At 32.7% G+C, this 21,405-nt stretch overlaps 2 protein-coding genes across 2 annotated transcripts; one reads left to right on the forward strand and one right to left on the reverse strand.

Annotated features, from left to right (window-relative positions):
• Positions 1-169: 169 nt before the first annotated feature.
• Positions 170-14,011, reverse strand: LOC149485393 (uncharacterized). Its single transcript, XM_089699625.1, has 7 exons — positions 13,860-14,011; positions 12,596-12,651; positions 4,072-4,216; positions 3,595-3,731; positions 2,470-2,614; positions 1,056-1,122; positions 170-620 (listed from the first exon to the last, which is right to left on the reverse strand). The coding sequence occupies exons 2-7, from the start codon at positions 12,639-12,641 to the stop codon at positions 615-617; spliced, it is 546 nt and encodes a 181-aa protein (XP_089555751.1). The 5' UTR covers positions 12,642-12,651; positions 13,860-14,011; the 3' UTR covers positions 170-614.
• Positions 14,012-17,988: 3,977 nt separating this feature from the next.
• Positions 17,989-20,859, forward strand: LOC149485394 (uncharacterized). Its single transcript, XM_089699626.1, has 2 exons — positions 17,989-18,293; positions 18,562-20,859. The coding sequence occupies exons 1-2, from the start codon at positions 18,086-18,088 to the stop codon at positions 20,847-20,849; spliced, it is 2,496 nt and encodes an 831-aa protein (XP_089555752.1). The 5' UTR covers positions 17,989-18,085; the 3' UTR covers positions 20,850-20,859.
• The last annotated feature ends 546 nt before the right edge of the window (positions 20,860-21,405 follow it).

Below are 21,405 nucleotides of genomic sequence, written 5' to 3' on the forward strand. Positions count from 1 at the left end.
ACTGTGACACGAGAATTTTATATATTAGATATAGATTAATAATTACTCTTTACAAATTGTAAATGAATAGATGAAGTAAAAATATTGATATTTATAATTTATATAAATGTATTTATGAAATGAAGTATTTAGGTTGTTGATGAATTGTGAAATAAAAGGCTGTAAAATGTTTTTCATATTTTATTTTAAATATTACCATTATTATTTCATTCACATACACTTCATTAATATCAAATCACAGACATATTTTGACTTTATTTAAATTTATAAATAAATAGGTAATATTTCTAATATTTAATTACATCATACACATTCGTTTGTTTATGTATTGTTATGTACATATGGCACATATTTGAAGATAATTTTGATTCTAATAAATTTAAATATTGGTACATTTTTATCAAATCGACGTTATAAAAAATTTAAAAGCAACAAACGAAGAAATAAAAGAACTCATAAAATACGTTTTCGAAGAAAGCCTATTCAACAAACATCGCGTTAAACTGTAGCAAAAATATCTAAATCTCCTAAAATCAGTCTTAATATTTATATAGTTTACGGCCGCAGCTGCCTTAAACAAGAAAGCGTTGCTCTCATTGTCCAGATCTTGTTTTTCACAACTGAAACAAAAACATAAACTTAATATTTGCTAAGATTTTTTATAAATAGTTTTGCCTCCAGGCTCCATAATATATCGCGATGATACTGGATAAGTATATTTAACATTAATTTAGTATTACGATACCGATTGGTCAAATACTACCCGAATTTCATTAGATACTAGAACTTGTAGGTACTTATACGTATTAGTATATTATTATATTAGTCTGTTAGAACATTCAACATAGTTGAGTCAAAAAAATGAGAATATTTCGACCACCGAGTTGACACAATCATAGTTTTCATCACTATAAAGTGCTCTAAATGTCGACATACATCAATATATTTCAGGAAATGTTGCTCCTAGAGTGATAGTAGGCCACATAGTAGGCGATAGGAAGTAGTAATTTATCAATGTCATATTTAATCTATGTATTATAATTTTATATAGGTACCTCTATTCTAGTTTCGGCTATTATTTCCTCGTTCCGTAAAAGCTCGTGCTTCAGGCCATTCCTCTTCCTGTAAAGAAACAGAATTTATTATTCTAATGAACATTTTGCTATATATGACGTTTAACCTTGATAACCAGGGCTTCGTAGTTGGAACAATAATTTTTACCATACTATTTACGTTACTATTGCATTTATTTAATATGCAGTAGGTATCTTCCTACTCCCGGTACTATTTCTAATGCTACAATAGATATTTCATATTTTTAAATACAAGTTAATTGCAAATTAAATGCGCATAGAATAACATCGTCAAAAATGAAAAAGTTAATTTATAAGTTAATTTATTGTTAACTAGCAATCCGCCCCGGCTTCGCCCGTGGTACATATTTACGTTTTCTCTACATAAAAACCATCCTCGTACTTCAAGGAATATAATAAAAAAAGAATTATCGAAATCGGTCCACCCGTTCTCGAGTTATGCGCTTACCAACACATTTTGCGATTCATTTTTATATATCTTAATACTATTATAAAGGCGAAAGTTTGTATGGATGTATGGATGTATGGATGTTTGTTACTCTTTCACGTAAAAACTACTGAACCGATTACAATGAAATTTAGCACACATATAGAGGGTAACTTGGATTAACACATAGGATAGGTTTTATCCCGGAAATCCCACGGGATCGGGAACTATGCGGGTTTTCCTTTGAAAACGCGGGCGAAGCCGCGGGTGGAAATCTAGTAAAGATTTATAATGAAAACGATTTACATTTTCATTACTGCAGTAAAATCACATGAATATGAATATGGTAAACTCTTTAATTATTTAACATATCAACATATCCATTGACTACGATATTTATAGAGATTATCTCTATAATCTATATGATACAGTAATAGCTGGCTAGACTAATAAACTTAATAAATTACGAGTTCATGAGACGTTGCATTCAATCCACTTGACCGCATCCTACGCAGTGGTATCAAGTTTCTTTAGAATGGCTTCATGCTGGGAAGGCTCGGGTTTTTATACCGTAACGTGGATATACTATGCCGTAATTTAATACGTGTGTGTTCCCTTAATTTATGTTTCCCTAGCCTTTGTCCGAAACTTGTGGAATTTCTTGTAAAAACATAAATTACTTACGATCACGGACATTCCAAGTTAGCTCTAACTAAGAAGCTCTATGATAGATTTCCTCTTATATTTTTTGCTTTAAAATTGATGTGTAAATAACAAAAATAGGAACTCTAAAATTAGAAATACATACATAATATATCTTCCACCAGGGAACGGTATAATTTCATATATTATGTAAAACGTGTGAATTACAATTTCCCACTAAATAATAAATACACCAACTACTCGACGTTATTCTTTTTTACTATTATCATTAAATTTAATACTCACAAATATATCCGTCTCCACACAATGAGCCCGGTGTAGGCCAGGCACACGATACTGCAAGTGACCAGCACCATGATGCCTGCTGCAGCGCCCACTGGCTCGCCTGTGTAGCGCGCATTTTCGGAGTCCTTGCGAACTGTATGTTCCGCTAAAATTATAGTATAGATATATTAGGTGGGGTCACATATTGCTATAGGTAGATACTATGATAGATACTAGATACTATGACGAATTATAAACGCGTTTTATTTTATTAGTACGTAGTTACTACGTACCTAGATATGTTACCTACATACTTCCGTAAAATCAAGTATCAGTCATTAGCTATTTTTCTTATCTATTTTTTTTATTTACGTATTTTATATAACAAGAACTCAACTGGTATATAATTGTTGTCCTTTAAACATAGGTATTACCAATACCCACAGATTACACGCGTAGATAATGAATCACTGAATACTAGCTTGCTATCGTTTGCAGAAGCAATTATTATAATTAGCACCACGCATTACCTCTAACTACTTACTATTCTGTTTCCAGTGACACATTGATTGAGTTTTTTTGATCTCATTTTTTCCCATTCATTCAATGGTAATTATTCGCAAATCGCAATATACGATTATGATCCCACGATTAAAAGTGAAAGGTCTTTGTGTATTTAGTTTTGATTTTAGGACATTACAGTTAGATACAGTCATGATATAGGTGTGTCTATATACGTGAGTGTGTCTGTGTAGAGTTTTTACAAATGTTTGATTCAATCTAACTTCAAACATACCTATTGTAAAAGTATGTCTTACGGTGCATTTACGTCAAACGAACATAGAGCTAAAGCAAAAGAATTCTTTCGTGATCTTTGAATGTAAACGAAAACCTATTGTTCAGTATTAGAATATATAATATTTTTTACGCACTAAAAGAATTTGACATAGTGGGGTTAAATGAGCATTAGCTCGTTAACGGAAACGTCGTCAAATACCACGAGTATTAAGAGTACTTTCTCAAACCTAAATCTAATCAATTCTCAATTCAAAACCGGCCAGAATTAATGTCCAGGATATAAATCAGGATATTTCTCTATACTTATAATTTAAATACATAGATCTGATATACCTAAGCCAAAAATACCTTGCAAGAATTCAGCTTGCGAGTCCGGCGTAAGAGGTACATCCACTTTGCCCTCCTCTGCGTCTTCTGGAAACGTTGGAAGGTCCATGTGGTCCGTGTTGTCATCTCTTGAATGTAGCATGTCGAATACTTCCGATCTGTAGGTAGGTAATTGGTATTATTGTTAATCGCGGTCGTTATAATTATTAGAATAATCAATTGCTGTACACTTCCGAGTCGAATCAATCATACTTAATAGAACATTAATATTCTAAATATTATGAGACAATACTTTGAGATTTTATCGGGAAAAATCTCTTAATAACTTATTTCTTTTAATTATTTCCTCTGATCACAATTCATAAGTTGATAAGTTATTTGCTCCTTATCACAGCGGTATTGCTAGTTTCGCTTCCGAACGCCAAAAATTTATCAAAAAACACTAGTCAAAAACTTGCGCAAACATACCTAAATGATAAAAAATATAAACAAACATACTTGCTAACTCCATCTTTGTCGTCGACTAGAAGTTTCAGAAGAGTCGCATTTGCTTCTAATGTTTTATACCGACTGTTGTCTTCCACTTCTTTTAAAAGGCTGGGAGGCGTGTTTTGTGTGGTCTGACTATAACATGATTTAAAACCTGAAATTAGAAACAAATCGCCCATAAATTATGACATTATGTATAATTAAACTCTTAAAAGTTAAAAAGTAATGGGATTAGATAAAAAGGTTAAATTGAAGATAACAATAAATTAAATCGTTTCCAACACCTAATTGATATTTTATGAGCCCGATATTCTGATTTTGAATCAATTCCCGGTTCGTAGGCGTTTATGGCCTATACAAAACACTATTACTTACACACAAGCTCACAACTTACAAAGAACACGGTAGGTTTTTGTTACTTGTCTCGTAACTTTTAAAAGACATATTTAACACCTCACGATGTCTATAAAACGTTATTTTTATATCAAACCCGTTAACATAAAAGCTCAATTTATCTATCTAATAAGTAATTTCTTTACATGGATATTCAAATTGCTTTCGCAACTGTTCATTACATAATAGCCTTTGACCCTAGAAAACGCATCGGAAAGTTGTGGAGAGATGCTTACCGTTATCGGTAATAGAGTTAATATTTATTTCAAATAGATAAAGTTTAACTTGGGCTAAGTGGACACTACCACTTAGCTTATCCGAAAGCAAACAATTTTAGTGTCGAAAACGAACAATTAGTGGGTCAGACTTGGATTTAAAGTATGTTTAACGGTATACGAATCCAGTACGCTTGAATTGTAAGAAAATCATATTTAAGATTATCATCTCGCGATCTGAGTGACTCATTACGCCGAGTTCTCTAGACATTGTAACCTCATAAGTTGAGTGAAAGTAAGATAAATTGACTGGCATTAATGATTTATGGCTGGCTGATTGTACAGAGATTTGTTGTTTATATTTTTTATTTTTCGTACTGACGTCTGATGTGTTCATTTCGTTCTTTAGTAAAGTTGAATGGTACATATATGATATATTATTTATCCATTAATCGTTAATTGCTGTTTTTTTAATGAATGTTATTAATTATTATTACACTCCCGATGTCCTAACTCCTAACCCACAGAATGCAAATGATATTAAACCAGCAATAAATTCATGAACATCATATTTTATTTTTTAAATCTTCGTTTACTCCTACTTTTTATGAAACTTAGCCTGAAAGAAATACTTGATTGGGCAACTCTATAATTCCATAATTTTTCTTTATTTTTATTAAATTATATTTCTAGATTGCTTATTTACATGTTTACATTTTGAAAAACGTTTCACGTTTCAATGTGAATATTTTTTTAAGTAAAACTTATTTAGGCACGTTGAGAGTAAAATTTTAAGGCCGCGTTATGGCAATATCGTCACGTCATTGAGTAAGGTGACGGTAGGCGGTATCTTTGAATCTTGCCAAAGAAGTTTCATTTCTGACACGTGTGCTCCGCACACACGATCTTTTCTATAGTCATAAACCTTTATATCGGAAGCCTTAGTAGACTTATAAAAAATAAACATAATAATATATTATGTGACTGGGGTTTTGACCTACACGTCTTATCCAACATGATTTGTGTTAATTGATCACGCAGCAATTACCAAAGGTTTTTGTATCCGTAATGTTCACTGTCATTAGACTGTCACACTGTACCTAGGTATTTCCGTCTGGTGCGTAAACTACAAAGCTCTATAGTTTTTCTGAGTTATGAGGAACACGGAAGGTGATTCATACGGTAATTCTGATAAATAATAATCAGGAAATCTACATATTCAAGCCTTGTTTCCACTTGAGCATGCTCAGGCGAATGAGCGACTCATTTGGCCGAGCCGCTCAAGTGGAGACGCCTGAGCACGCGCGGCCCGAGCATGCTCAGGCGTCTCCACTTGAGCGGCTCGGCCAAATGAGCCGCTCATTCGCCTGAGCATGCTCAAGTGGAAACAAGGCTTAGATATGTCGAAAGTCATGTCTTATTATACGTTGGTCTTTATTTCGAAGTTACACTGACTACTTACATAACAATGTAAGTACCTATGTACTTAATAAAATAAAATAATAAAACACAAAAGTTTTATTTTTACAATATTTGATTATTAAATTATTCTACGGACTATGCTAGAGTAAACTCTACATGAAAAAATGATGCGGTATTTTAATTGTAAGCAATTAAAAACAAAAATACGTAAATCAAATACATTTAATTTAAAGAATTCCAATAACCTGCATTTTATTTAACAAAAAAAATCTTGTTTTATAAACGGGTTTATAGTGTGGAACAAGAAAGATGAAAAAAAAAGAAAATGCATTCGCCAGCTGCCGGACATGGCGTTCGTATCCATGTGTCCGATTACATGCACAGATTATCTCACGACTTATCAGTTTGATACTGCTTTAATTATGTTTTATAGAGCACAAGAACAAGCCGTCTTGTAGACTTCCTATATGCAATTAAATATGATTAATTAACGTCTTAGTTCAAGGTAGATAATAAATAGTTTTAACGGTAGAGTTTCAGTTATGTTAAACTTTGTTTTAGACTTCTTTCAATGTTTATATATAATTCACAGTAGTAAAGATAGTAGGTATATATCTCTGTCTACCTATCTTAATGTGGCATTAATATTAAATATTGAAACAACTAACAATCTTCTTAATCTTTAAAATGTGTGTTTCAAAAGTACCTAGGTACCTATATGCCTGAAGTCCAGAGTTTATACTCAGTTGTTATCGATGACCACATCAAGCAAAAAACATTCCCTTGCAATAAGACGGCGACATGAAGTATCTGTTTGCTGGCGATGTAATCTCCAATGTATTGGAAACCAGTATACCAAGCACATTAGTCACCATCACAGCTTGTTCCTTTACCGCCTAAGAAAATAAAAGCTGCATTTCGAAACCGAATGAAATTCTATCACGTGCTATTGTTCCTTTTACGACATTCGATCATTTGTGGCTAAGCGCATGCCGCATGCAGGCTTGTGGGAATTGCCAACACCCGGTCTAGGGTCGTGCTACATTTTAATTTCAAATCGGGATTCCGTTAACAGCGTATAATGCAGTCACTATAATTAAGAGCGTGCAATTAATTACATGTTACGCAAGAGCGAAACATGTGCATTAATTATGTAATTGCAAACAAAAACCACAGATTTAACACAGGAATGTTGCCTTAATTAGACAAATAATTCGGTGGTTAATTTCATGCTATGTGAATAAAATGTTAATACTAGATAAGAATTCTAACTGTCGGGCTCGTTTTAGCAAAGAATAAAAGTTAAAGAAGTTGTCGTCTACATACTCTTTAATTAATTATAGGAGGGTTCCAAGTACGATGCAAATATCTTTTTCCAAATAACATAACTAATGAATATTAATGTAAAAAAACTGAAGCAGCAAAATGTACCTATTACAAGCGAAATAAATTCCTAATTACCACGTTAGCAACAGGACGTTGTACTTGGTCGTTCCTATTCTTGTAACGAACCGTTAAAAGGAAAAATTCGACGATCATAAATCCACGTCCACCGAAGTTCCTGGCTCTGTACGCACAAAATCAGCGAAGTGATTCGAAACCAGTTTGATGCAGTTTATAAAAGCTTTGTATAAATATCGGCATTGAAAGTGCCAAGATTTCTCGTCCGGCCAACTTTTTGAATCTAAGGTTACTGGTTGGTTTATGCATGAGTTAATGGATAATTTACATTTATTAGAGAAAGCAGTTGTTTGTGTCTTTGCACCGCAGGTTATCTTTACACAGAATGTTAAATTAAATCTGTATGAGATGAATTTAAACTGCATTGAATTTGATATAAAGTAATTGTTTTAGTGAAATATAATAATTTCATAATATAATACTATAATTATATTTAATCAAAAGCTAGTTAAAAAATCGAGCATTAAAATAAGAGTGAAAGCGAAACCGTGATGCTTTAACATAATTATTTCAGGGTAAGTATTAGAAATAGAAAGTGTTCACCTTCTATCGTTTAAGAATGAGAAGCGTGATTACCATAGAAACCTATTGACTTTATAAAATGAATTGAATGATTTAGAAACTCATTTCTTAATGATGGATTAAAATCATCGCTGCCGAACTAAAAACTAAGAAAAAGGAGAATGACCACGGGTGACATCGGTAAAATTTTAGTTGTGCCACGTGTTCGTGATATTGTTAATTCCTATTTGTATTTATAATGATCATATGTATCACTATTAAGTCTTAATTATACCGGATAAATAGAAATAAAAGTAAAAGTTTGTGTTTTGAAACATGAATGACCACGTAAGGAATCGGTAAAATACTAGTTGTGTCTCGTGTTCGTGATATTGTTAATTCCTATTTGTATTTATAATGATCATATTTATCACTATTAAGTCGTAATTATACCGAATAAATAGATATAAAAGTAAAAGTTTTGTTTTGACACATATATAGACTATCTCTTTTGCAAGCGCCATGTCAGTTTCTGTTTGAAATGAATGTATTCGACGCATTGTTCGACGTTATTTATTTTGAAATAATGTTTATTACGACTTTTCACATTTGTCTTGTAAATTAAAATATTACCTATGTAATGAATGTAAAACTTAACGTTCATCGTTAGTTTAAACTCGATAAAGTATTTTTTTTAAGTGTTGAATAAAACTATTGTTTTATTTTTATTGTCGCGAACTGCGGCTTATCGTACTAACATCAAGCTTTAAATTGAGCTATATTTCATCTTGACACAATAAGTTTGATTGCGATACCAAGTGCCATAGTCACTTGGGCAATCTCCTTTCAAAGGAAAACTCCGATATGAAATTCTATTCGTTTGGTCGTCTCTATATTTCAATAAGTAAATTATAAAGTTATCTATTACAACTCACAGTGCTATATTTATAATATTAGTGTGAAACAATTTAGTAGCCTATATTCAACTAAAATTATATACCAATTCCCACACAAGAAACGGTACAACACACAACACTGTTATTAACACAACTCTCAAGTTGTTAAAGAATTGAGAGCCACTTGGAGACTCCTGAGTCACGAATGAGCACTTATTTAAGACAAAGAGCCTTGGGAATGTTGTAGATGTTCTCTGCTTTTACTGCAAAGTAAACCTAGAACTATACTTTTATATTCTGTCAGTAATAAAAGTGGAGACTATCGTACTATAAAAGACTGCAGAGGGTCCTTTCATGTTTTATTGTTGCATTATGTTAATACAAATGCTGGCAATGTTCAACTGGAATCAAGGAAATTATTGCATTAGCGTCTAGCCACAGCCTAGGAATGCTACTTATCTATACTAATATTATAAAGCTGAAGAGTTTGTTTGTTTGTTTGAACGCGCTAATCTCGGGAACTACTGGTCCGATTTGAAAAATTCTTTCGGTGTTAGATAGCCCATTTATCGAGGAAGGTTATAGGTTTATATATCATCAAGCTACGACCAACCAACAGGGGTCTTCACCCACGGCCACGGGGGTAAACCGCGCGGAGCAGCTAGTACCTAAGTTATAAATAGAATAGTTTGCAGTTCATATACGCGAACTCTACATCGCATTATTTGCGTAAACATTTTACCTAAATTTAAATTTCATCCAAGCATTAGACGTATTTGTTTGTAAGACTTTAAAAGCTATTATATGCACGATTGTTTAAAACCTTGGAATTCGTGCCAAAATTTAAAATGGATCAAAAGTTGCTTTGTTGTCTAGACTTCTATTGTCCTTGGAACCCAATGGAATGGAACCTTAAATACAATTCCATGTTTTAATAACGACAACTATCAATAATTGTAATTACAAATGAAACATAAATTCTAAAATCTGTATCCAAGTCTGTATCTAATGAATAATTAATATAGGAAAAAAAAAACTCAGGGCAGAAGGATCTAAAATTATAAAAGTCATTATTATCAACACAGATTATCAAGTATCAATGCACTTATCATCTGAACGTTCGCGTTCTAGTAACGGAGCCTCTATAAGCAATATTTACTTTGTGGTCTCACTCGGTAAACTATCCCATATTACACACTCAGTAGGTTTTTAAACTAGTTTAGATAATGCAACATATTTTCCATATCATTATAATATTATCATAATATGATTTAAGACTTATTTAAAATGTAAGATTCCTATTTCCTACTAATATTTTAAGAATGAATCATCATATTATTTAAGTTGGTTTTACTCTCAAATGAGTAATACTCTAACAACGTAAGTAATTAGTGACGGTACGACCATGTAAAATAGTACAAAACTTAGATTATATTACTTACTCGTTATTCGTTAATTTTTTACCAAACATGCCATTAATAATCTCTTCTTTTTAAGCAGAAAATATAGGACTTAATATTTTGATTTTTGATATATTCTTATTGTAATTTCCATCGTTTTAGTTGTATACGTAGTATATTATTATTAGTCTGTGGTTTTAGTAATAAATTATCGGACAGGGAATTTATCACACACTGAACAGTATACACGAAAGAAAATTAGCATATAATTTATTTACAAATGGACTAACTCTATCGCATAGACCTTTGCGAAACGTGCAGTCACGTTTGCCAAAGGTAAGTAAAGCCCTAAAGGTCAAACTAAGGTAAATGAGTGAGATTACGATCTTATTCATTCACGGACAGCATAGCAGTGAATCATTATGCTAATACCAATACTACAGACAGTTCGTAAATATGAATAAGGTATTATATAATAACGCTATTTAAGTCTTGTGATTCGCTTATATTAAAAACAAGTCACCAGCTGTGACGAAATGAAAACATATTTGGTATGTAGTTTTATGCAGATTACTATCAGTATTCGCAATTATGTATTTTCAATGTACCGGACTGTGAATTTAAAATTGTAATACTTTTTAGCGATTACAGCACGACGGACGGGGCGGCGAAAAACAATTTTCCTTTTATAAAGGATTTGTATTCATATCATGTTACACATTTACGTCATAACACTAGGAACGTTGCTGTATCGCATCATTGTTCACGATCATTGTTAATTAATTACATTATAATGACATCTTGTGATAAATTCTCAGAAATATAATATGCCGTGGGTGTGATTCATACATAAGTGGCAAGAAGTATTTGGGAGAGCACACCGTTGGTTTTATGTAGAGTTTCTTTTTCAAAGTGCGTGAAAAACACAAGCATACATATTTTTATTATATATTTGTATATTTGTATATGTATATATTTGTATCGCATCATTGTTCACGATCATTGTTAATTAATTACATTATAATGACATCTTGTGATAAATTCTCAGAAATATAATATGCCGTGGGTGTGATTCATACATAAGTGGCAAGAAGTATTTGGGAGAGCACACCGTTGGTTTTATGTAGAGTTTCTTTTTCAAAGTGCGTGAAAAACACAAGCATACATATTTTTAAAGAATTTAATTTTTTTTATCTCGATCTTCTGTTTCTACTAGAGGCAATTTGTGAAATGAATTGCGTATTTATAGTAGTGTATTAAAATAATAAGCTATATGTACCGACAATTGTTATAGCAATTACAGGGTTATCAGCCTATCTCTATCAAATGGCTCATATTCATTTCATTTTCTTGAAAATGTCTAGTACGTCTAGTACCTACTCTTGTTTTTTTTTTTTAATATCAAGATCACAATGTTTTTTAAAACAGTTAACTACCTTAGAAAAACAATTTGATTAGTGTATCTGTGTAAGATATATCAACTTATGAACACGGAAAATTTTAATTTGCGGCAATTGCAATTGTAGGAAAATGTAAAAGGATATTGTTTATCCATCAACCGTAGATAAGCAAGGTAAATTATTATAGCTGGCTTTATGCCTTTATTAATTAGGTTACCTACAGTGTTGCAAATTGCAATAGGTAGTATGACATAGATGTTGAAAGAGAATTGTAAATATCTCTATAGTCTATACCTTGATTAAAGGTACCTATTTCGATTGATTGATGTATTTAACTACTACTAAAAAGCTTTATTGATATTAAATACTTTAAATTTTAACATTGTAGTTGTTCACACAGGAAAACTTTGAACTATTTACAGAAAAGACAGAGTGCAACTAATTTGACGGCCTTATCACTTATTGGTGATCTCTTCCAGGCAACCACGGTAAAATGTAACTAAGCTTTAACTTAATTCAAATTATTGGTTTCTTTTCTTAGTGGTCATTAAACGGCCAGTGTTTTATTTCAAACAGTCCTTTTTCCGACCAGAATCGCAACCGGTTGTAAAGCTAATGTAAAACAAATCCAAAGACTTGGATGTTTAGTTTTAACTTGTTATTTTTTGTGATGAAATATTTATCGTGTTTTGTTGTGACTTATGAGTCGATATGGGTTTTTATACGACTGGCATTATTACTTCGTATTAGATCACGATTGTAGATAAAAACATTTTTTTCATTCAAACAATAGTAAGTATTCTTAGTAAGTAGGTACCTATAATAATCTATAACGGAAATCTCACCTAATGTAGCGACGATGATCAAACCCATAAAGTGGTACGCTGCCATTATAATGAATCTGCAAAAAAGAAACATGAAAATATAATGTTATATATGAGCAGTGAGAGGTCAGAGACCAGTCAGTATGTAGGTAATAAGTCAAGAAACAACAGGAACTCGACTTAATGAGCGTCATTTTGTAATTGTTAAATATTTTTTACATTATAATATTTTCTATAAAGAAAATACCTATTTACATAAAAGACAGTTTGTGCAGTTTATATATTTATTAAGTTTTAAATTTGAAATCAATTACTAATCAGAGAATAAAAAATAATTGTCTTCTGACCCTAACAGGCCTATGAATTGACTGTGGAGTACCAAGGCACCAACAAGATCAAGAAGGTTATATGTATAGAATTCTTGCATTGATATGCCTATTTGTAAATAAAAGAATAGAGAATGCAACTGCTCTGTTTCTGAATATCCATACCTACTGGTAGGTCTTGACACCTAGGATCCTGTTTTGCGAATTGTAGCCCTAATGCAGTAGGTAATGCATAATCTACCTTGAATCTGTTATGGAAGTAATGACCCGTACTTGTATAAATTATGCAAATATTTAGATCGGAAACTAGCTTTGATATAACGTTAAATACTCTTTTATTAAATATAAACATGCTGTTTTATTACCCTATAAATTGATTTTATAACATAGCGAAGTTAGAAGAATAGATAAAACTTGGAATGGGCAATTTAATTTTTATACCGTGCAAGAAGCCAAAATTATTAATTTTGACACTAAAAAGCCAAAATAAATTATTAATAATACCTTACATTTTTTAATAGCCAAATAGGGTAGGATTACTAGGATAACTTATTACGAATATTTATATGGAAAATAAATTACGCACATCATAGGAAAAAATCGATAAGCGTGATAATTCGAAGCGCTCTATGTAGAGTATTGATATGGCATGATTTCTTTGCTATTTTACATAGAAGAATAGTAATATAATTATTTCGCTTCTATGTACAACGCGTACACAGTAGGTATATATTTTAATACGTTCACAAGAAAATTCCATAAAAACAGACGTAGGTAAGAAGAGTTAATGATACCGTTTAAAAATAAACAAAGAAACTGAACAAAACGAAAGCGAAGAAATTTCAGCGATCGCTAACGATTTTAATTAATTAAGGGATTTCGCGATCCGGTATTTCTTGTTTACCTCAGGAATTTTTAAAGATGCACATTATTTAATAGAAAGGACATATATGACGTACCTATTTAAAGTCAATCCACACAGAAAACACTCGAATTTAGTTAATTACACTGGATTTTAGTCACTACTTCGCGCGAGCGCGCTTCGTGCGTGTACGTCGGCGACTGGCGGGATTCTGGGCTTCGATTGTCTTGACTCTTGACTCTTGAGACTCGTGTCTCGCAATGTTGGTGACCTCACAGAATCAGGAAATCCTGTGGACCATGGATGTGGTATCCCATAGAACACAGCAGAGTTAGATATAAAAGGCTCTACAGTGGAGGTAACTTGCTTAATTACTACGCACGCTGTTGTTATTTGTTAGACGTTTTAATTCATTTGTAGAAAATATTATTACCCTACCTATTTATATATGATAGGTATATTTTAATTGATGTATTAAGACTTGTTTTATATTAACTAAAAACGTCGGTTTAACAACAAAATTAAGTTAAGCCAATCATGTTTCCTTGTAACTCTACATTTTCTTGTAACGTTTGGAAATGCATTTTCGCATCCCCTCAGCAGTTTTACTATCTAAAGGGGTATATGGGACTCAACTAAATCCCAACGATGGCCATCTTTCGCCTTATATACTCTACCTAGAGCACTTAAGAATTTAAATTATCAAACGTAGGTGATTACAAAGTTATGAATTATTTAATTTAATTATTTTTCATAGATGATATATTGCAATATTCATTATGCCGCAATTAAACTTTACTTATACTATCGATGTCCTTAATTGCTCACAGTTGCGTAACTTTACATGTTTCTTAAAATGTTTTGTTAACTTCGAGTATGCGAGAAAAATAATTATTTTCAATTATACAGCAAGCATAGCGTATTTATTAACTTAGCTGTCTCTCAATGCGTCATTGATTACGTCACATCTTCATGTGAGTTGCTCTTGGAGTTGCTCTACGCTCCGATTATGAAGACAAATGGTTCCGCCGTCCGCGTAAAAAATACCTGAAAAATATCTATAGACGACCTTTTTGTATTTCCACCAACTCGTTACTATACTGAATTGTATGAAACAATAAACAAATTAAAATCGTTTCCAACCATTCCTAAAAAGTTCACTGGAAATATAATGTTTAGCACTACAAATTAGTTTTCCCCGTTTTTGGTTAAACCGGGTAAATCAAGGGTAAACGGATCAATGCAGTCCACTTATGTCGCTCAACATACTATCTTATCTAATGCATTATGCAACTACTGCACAATCACAATGTTTGCATTGGACACATAAATAAAATTTAACACGTGTATCGTAAACGATATTTATAGAAACATCTGCCTTTACGTAGCAACCTATGTTTCTAGTGGTTTTAGAGTCCCGTATCAACGAAGGAATACAGAAAAATAACAGTTTGTCTTTATAGGTAGTGAGTAATCTATGAGATCGTGCAATCTACTGGTAGAGTTTTACTCTATTTAATTATTATTATTGCCCTAAAAAAGATAAATCAAGTGTAACTAACTATAATTATGTTTGAACCTATTGACTTTTATTCAATTATAATTTATCTATTTATTTTAAATCCAAATTAGGTAGCTATTAAGCTGTTATTTCACAACGATACATCGTTAAGGTTTACCCACGTTTACCTTTACACTTTGCAAACGTGGCACCCTGAAAAAGTATTTGTTATAGGAAAAAGTTATGGTCCTTCAGTTTATATTGTTTTTGCGAAATTTACTGTGCGGAACCGTTCTCAGTGCGATTCGAACTCTGCTTTTGAAACACGGTTTTATTGTTTCTACAACGCAATGTGCGTATAATTGGTTCATAATTGGTACCTATGTACTACTAAGTCTCGAAGCTCTACCTTGTAAGTAAAATAATGTGATTGTTTGGAGACTAAGATTCAGAGACATTTCTTAACAAGCTATTGATTAAGCTTATAGCATAGCCAATAGCTTGTTATATTTTTCATTTTTTAATTCCTTACAAGGATTACCTACGAAAATATTTACGTTTCACATTTCAAAATCCATCCCATCTAGGAGTCACTTTTAAATTATTAAATATGAGGAAGTATAGACATTGTCACTCAAGCATTTCTCACAAAACAGCACTTTACAAAATGATATAAAGGTTATTATTTATTATACAAAATGCTATCCATATAGTAAGAAACTTTATGAAACAGCTTAGCTTTACACTAACACACCAAAATATTATATGTAATATGAAATAATAAAGATGTCGTAGAAAAATCAAAAATATTACAAAAACGTGATAAAAAAATTATTTATAATAAATGCCGAAAAAAAAAGAATTCAATAGAGTGAATCTCGCAGGCGCCGATCAAAAGATCACAATGAAAACAAGGAAAATGTGTAGTAGGTAAAGCTTTCTTAGTTACATAAAAAAAGTAAGAAGTAACAATGGGTTGGTGTCGTTGCCGTAAAGTTATTTGTGTAAATAATCCTGATAATGATGAATTTCAAAGACTTGAGCACACTTTGAGACGTAAGCAAGAAGAGCTTTTACGTACGGACAAAAAATTGCAAATTAAAAAGAAGAAATTAAACGAGCTTGATCGTAAGGCATTAAAAATCCAAGAAGCAAAAAGAAAACTATCCGTTATTTCTAAAACACTAGAAAAATGTAAAAAATACGATAAGAAACCTAAACAGAATAAGAAAAAGAAAAACGAACCTGTTGATGTAATACACAATTTCTTCGACAAAATATTAAAAATGGATAAGGATTTAAAAAAAGTAGCTAAAGTAAATAAATACGATTTAATGAGGAGGATTCTGTTAAGGCCTTGTGGGGGCCCGGGCGCCTTAAACGGTCGTGCTTGTAAGTGTAGACAAGCTAAAAATCCAAGAGACCAACGAGCCAGATTATTTTCGGCACCAGACGATTGTTACATAATGTCCCTACAAAGAACACCTCAGCTGTGGATTTATCACCGATGGCCTCGATTTTACCCTCAGTATTTAAGCGCACGTGCTCAATGGAAGAATTTGGGCACATGCCTCATGTTTTTGCTGGGAATATTATTTTGGGTTCCATGTTTCTTCTGTCTAGAAATATGCATTTGTTGTTTTTGTAACTGTTGTTGTGATTGCTAATTTACGAAATACATTATCATGCTACATTATTAAAATATGATGTTATGGTTTGATTTCTCGGCGTTAGGTTTAATTTTATTTGTTTATTTTCGTTTATTAACAGCTAATGTGGCGCCCGTGGCATGGGTCCCCTTTTTTCACTATATGTATGTCGACAGCTGTTACTCACGTAATTTTTCTCTCATAAAGTTTCATTTTTATGGCACTATGCTCTATTCTAATAGCATCTACAGACGCTCCGATTTGGTTGGTGCCAACCATATTGGAACCGACATGGCAACCATTCCAACATTGCTACAGATTGTCCGACGGTTGGCCTTCCAACTGTCAGTTGACCATAGAGTAATATGTCAGTTGACCATAGTACGAAGAGAATGGGCTAAATTCTACTATAGAAATAGAGAAAATTACAGTCATATGCGGCTCTTATAACTTATTTTTTTAAGGTTTTTAATGTAGCCGCACTGTCAATTTTTTTAATACTTCTAACATATTAAAATACGCTTGATTTCTGGCATCTCTATTTGCGTAATCTTTGTTACTTAAGTCCCACAAACAGGGAAAGTCTTTATATAGTTCCAGTAATTTTATTAATATGTCACGTTCGGTGACCGTAACTCCCTCGGCGTTCATGTTGACGTCCTACACCGGCGGCGTTGCAAATGTGAATGAGCCAATTACCTATATTACTCTATGGAATGAGCCGATTTGGTCGGAACAAAGCTTCCACACGTTCCAATTTGGTTGGATCGGATAGGAAGTTGGTTTGGTCGGTATTGCTGGCGCATCCGACCACGTCAAACCAATATTAATAATAATTATGTCGGACCGACCGCTCTCTACACTTTCCGATTTGGTCGTGGTCGGATGGTTGGCACCAACCAAATCGGAGCGTCTGTAGATGCATTAAGTCTATCTTCATCGAAGAGCTGATAATGGTCTCTAATATCAAAACCAAAGATCAAAACTGTTTTCGTAAGCGATTACGTATCTATGTAATGTAACGTCAATAATTATATTATGTCAAAAATGTCCTAGCCAGTTATATTTACAATTTTAAGATTTTTGATTGTTTTATTTACACAATATTATGTATAAGGTTATAGATATAGCATTTGTAGCACAAAAGTGATTCAATAAGGATACCAAACTAATATGCATAGGCTCCGTTTAATGAGTTTTGAAGATAATGCAAAAAAAAGTAAAGAACCAAGTGAAACTGGAAATTTAGAAAAACTTTCCAATTGCAATGCAAATGTAGAGCCTAAAAAGAGTTTACCAAATCTTACATCAGAATCCCAAAATGTGCAAGAAAAGACACTCCATAAATCATTAAGTGAACTATTCCGCCTTGCTCCATATGGTATGAATGCTTTCGATATAGCATTTAATATGTAGATGTATTCAAATCCAGATCTCCTGGCAATATCTTCTTTATAGAAACTTCTCTTTACGCGAACTGCTATTGTATTAGAGATCTGCTATCGAATGCTTTTAAAGACAAACAGTCAAATCATATTCGTTTATGTCATCACATTGTTTATTTCTACTAGAAGCAACTACCTACCTAAATTTTGATAAAATAGTTAACTAGCTACTGTTGTAATAGTCTAAAATTTTTATTATTTTAGGTATACATCCTTCGCCAAAAATATTAAAGCGACAACGTATCCACGACCTTAAAAATACAGTTTTGTCTAACACTTTTTTAAGTTCTAAAAAAATTAAAGAGAAACTACTTAACGTAAGAAAATCAAAAGATATTCTAATGCGAAGAAATAAAAAACGCAATGTTAATGAAAATACGGTTAGGAAAGATGATGTAAAGGTCTTATTTACGTCAACTAACTGGACAGCGAGAAGGAAACGATCGTCATCTCCACAGCCTGGAGGAGTTCGGAAATATAATATTTATTATGACTCAAACTTATCTAGTAACTTTCATAGAATCACACCTTTGAACAGAATCAATCGTCACATTTGCTGTCGATTACAAATGCCAAGAAGACTACGATATCATAAGCACAATAGTACCAAAAATACTTCACATTCATCTCATCGTAAACATTGTCGTCACTATTATTCGGACCTAACAATAAAACCTAAAAAGAATTTTCCAAGCGAATGTCGAGTTGCTCCATCCGTACATTACAATGTTGTAGATTTTTCCGGAGGTTCTGATAAACGTCCTAGCAAAGCAATGAAGAATGATTTATGTGTGCAGCTCATGACTAAGTGCAAAAGAAATGTACCTAGGTCACGTTGTATTACCCGGTACTCAAATAAAGAAGTTTCCGTAACCCCTTCTTGTCTGCCATGTTCAAGAGGTGGCGGTGACACAGCTGCAGACATATCAACTCAAGTAGCAACATGTAAAATGATACACCACAAGGCCCCCAAAAAGACGTGCCAGATCAGAACATGCAGTGCTCCACAAGGAAAAATTCATCAGTGTACAAAAGCAAGAAAACAAGAAGCGTTAACTGAACCAATATTCCTCGCTAACACTGCATTAAAGTATATTCTTTTCTTTATTTCCATCATAGTGTGGTCTCCGTGTATTTTGATAACATTTTTTATTTGGATTTTTACATATCCAATGAGACCTCAAGAGGTTTTACGCACGGAAGATCATAAAACGTGTCCAAAACGCAGACACAATTTTTTGTATTCCGTTTATAATTATAGTGCTGCTTTTGTCAGAAAATTAACCTGCTTTTATGGAATCATCTTTTCATCACTTAAAAAAGACCAAGATAATAGAAAATGTGAACGTAAAACCAAGGTAAGACCTAATCCAAATAAGAAATATACCCTGTTCTACAACAACAATAGAGGATGGGTAATAAAACCAATTAAATCCAAGGAAGGATTGCAGCGAAAAGATTTTGAGAATAAAGAGACTGAACATAATAATATTACATGTGCTGATGATAACGATGTTTTTAATGGAAACAAAAAATCTCAGCGACAAGAAACAAATACTATAGTTGGCTATAATACCGAAACAATACCTAAATGTAAAAAGAGCCAATCACAATTTTTGAAAGCTCCAAAACCATTTATAAAAAGAGAACATGCTCGGTGGTGTTCGGAAAAACAAATAGCAAAGAAATTCGTAAACGCTAACATACAAACTTTTCAAATCAACGAAGATGAAAGCAAATATCCTAAACCCCATTTTGAAATATGCCACGAACTTCCTGAAAAACATGTTCCTACTCAAATTTTTGCTAAAAGTAAAAATATTCCCGTATACGCGTCCTTGCAAAAATCGCACAAATATGTAACGTTTGACGACAACAGGCAACGAATATTTCAATATGATCCATATTGCGAAATTCCTGAGCCTTGCTCTTTAGATCCTTGTTTTCACTTACCCAGAAATCAATATACACCAAGAAGAATTATTCCGGCAAAGAGACATTCTCCATGTCGCTGTATCAAAGTGATAAGAAAGGTCAAACAAAAGCCACAATTCAGAAATGACTATATTCAGTATTGTACAGGGGACACTGGACAACAAAAATCGGTTAAAAAAGAAGTTTATAAAGAAAATGTACCTACAGACAATCAGAAAAAAGCAAGAAATAAGAAAATATTCAAAAAGAAAGCTAATGCTGCGAATTACTGTCGACGTTTCAAAAATAAAATTTCTTATATTGTCAATGACGTTGAAAATTCGGTATGGAATTGCGAGGCCTGTGATGGGATGTTTGTTCAAACAATACGCAAAAAACGTTGTTTCTGGCTATATCGTTGCATGCCGACATTTTACCCATATTTTCTCATATTTTGTAAATTCTACGAAAGCTTAACACATGCCTTATTATTCATAATTACTGCATGCATTTGGTGTCCTATATTTTTTTGGTGCTATTTTTGTTCTATATTATTTTGTAGATATGTTTATATTTAATATAAAATATACCACGAAGCGCTGTTTTTCATAATATGATTTTTATATCATTACTAGCTTTCCACCCGCAGCTTCGCACGCGCAGTCAAAGAAAAACCCGCATAGTTCCCGTTCCCGTGGGGTTTCCGGGATATAACCTAGTATCCTATTTCCCGGGGTAAAAAATAGGTAGCCTATGTCCTTTCTCGGGTATCAAAATATCTCTATACCAAATTTCATGCAAATTGATTCAGTAGTTATGGCGTGATTGAGTAACAGACAGACAGACAGAGTTACTTTCGCTTATATGTTTAATACTATTAAAGGCGAAAGTTTGTATGGATGTTTGTTACTCTTTCACGTAAAAACTACTGAACCGATTACAATGAAATTTAGCACACATAGGTATAGAGGGTAACTTGGATTAACACATAGGATAGGTTTTATCCCGGAAATCCCACGGGAACGGGAACTATGCGGGTTTTCCTTTGAAAACGCGGGCGAAGCCGCGGGCGGAAATCTAGTAGGTATAGTTAGTATAATAGTCATATAATAGTATGGATGTCGCACGATTTTG

The sequence above is a fragment of the Colias philodice genome, chromosome 10 (assembly GCF_061535455.1).
Source record: "Colias philodice isolate Cphi_HAF_F1 chromosome 10, ilColPhil1 Martin Lab GWU primary, whole genome shotgun sequence".
Taxonomy (NCBI): domain Eukaryota; kingdom Metazoa; phylum Arthropoda; class Insecta; order Lepidoptera; family Pieridae; genus Colias; species Colias philodice.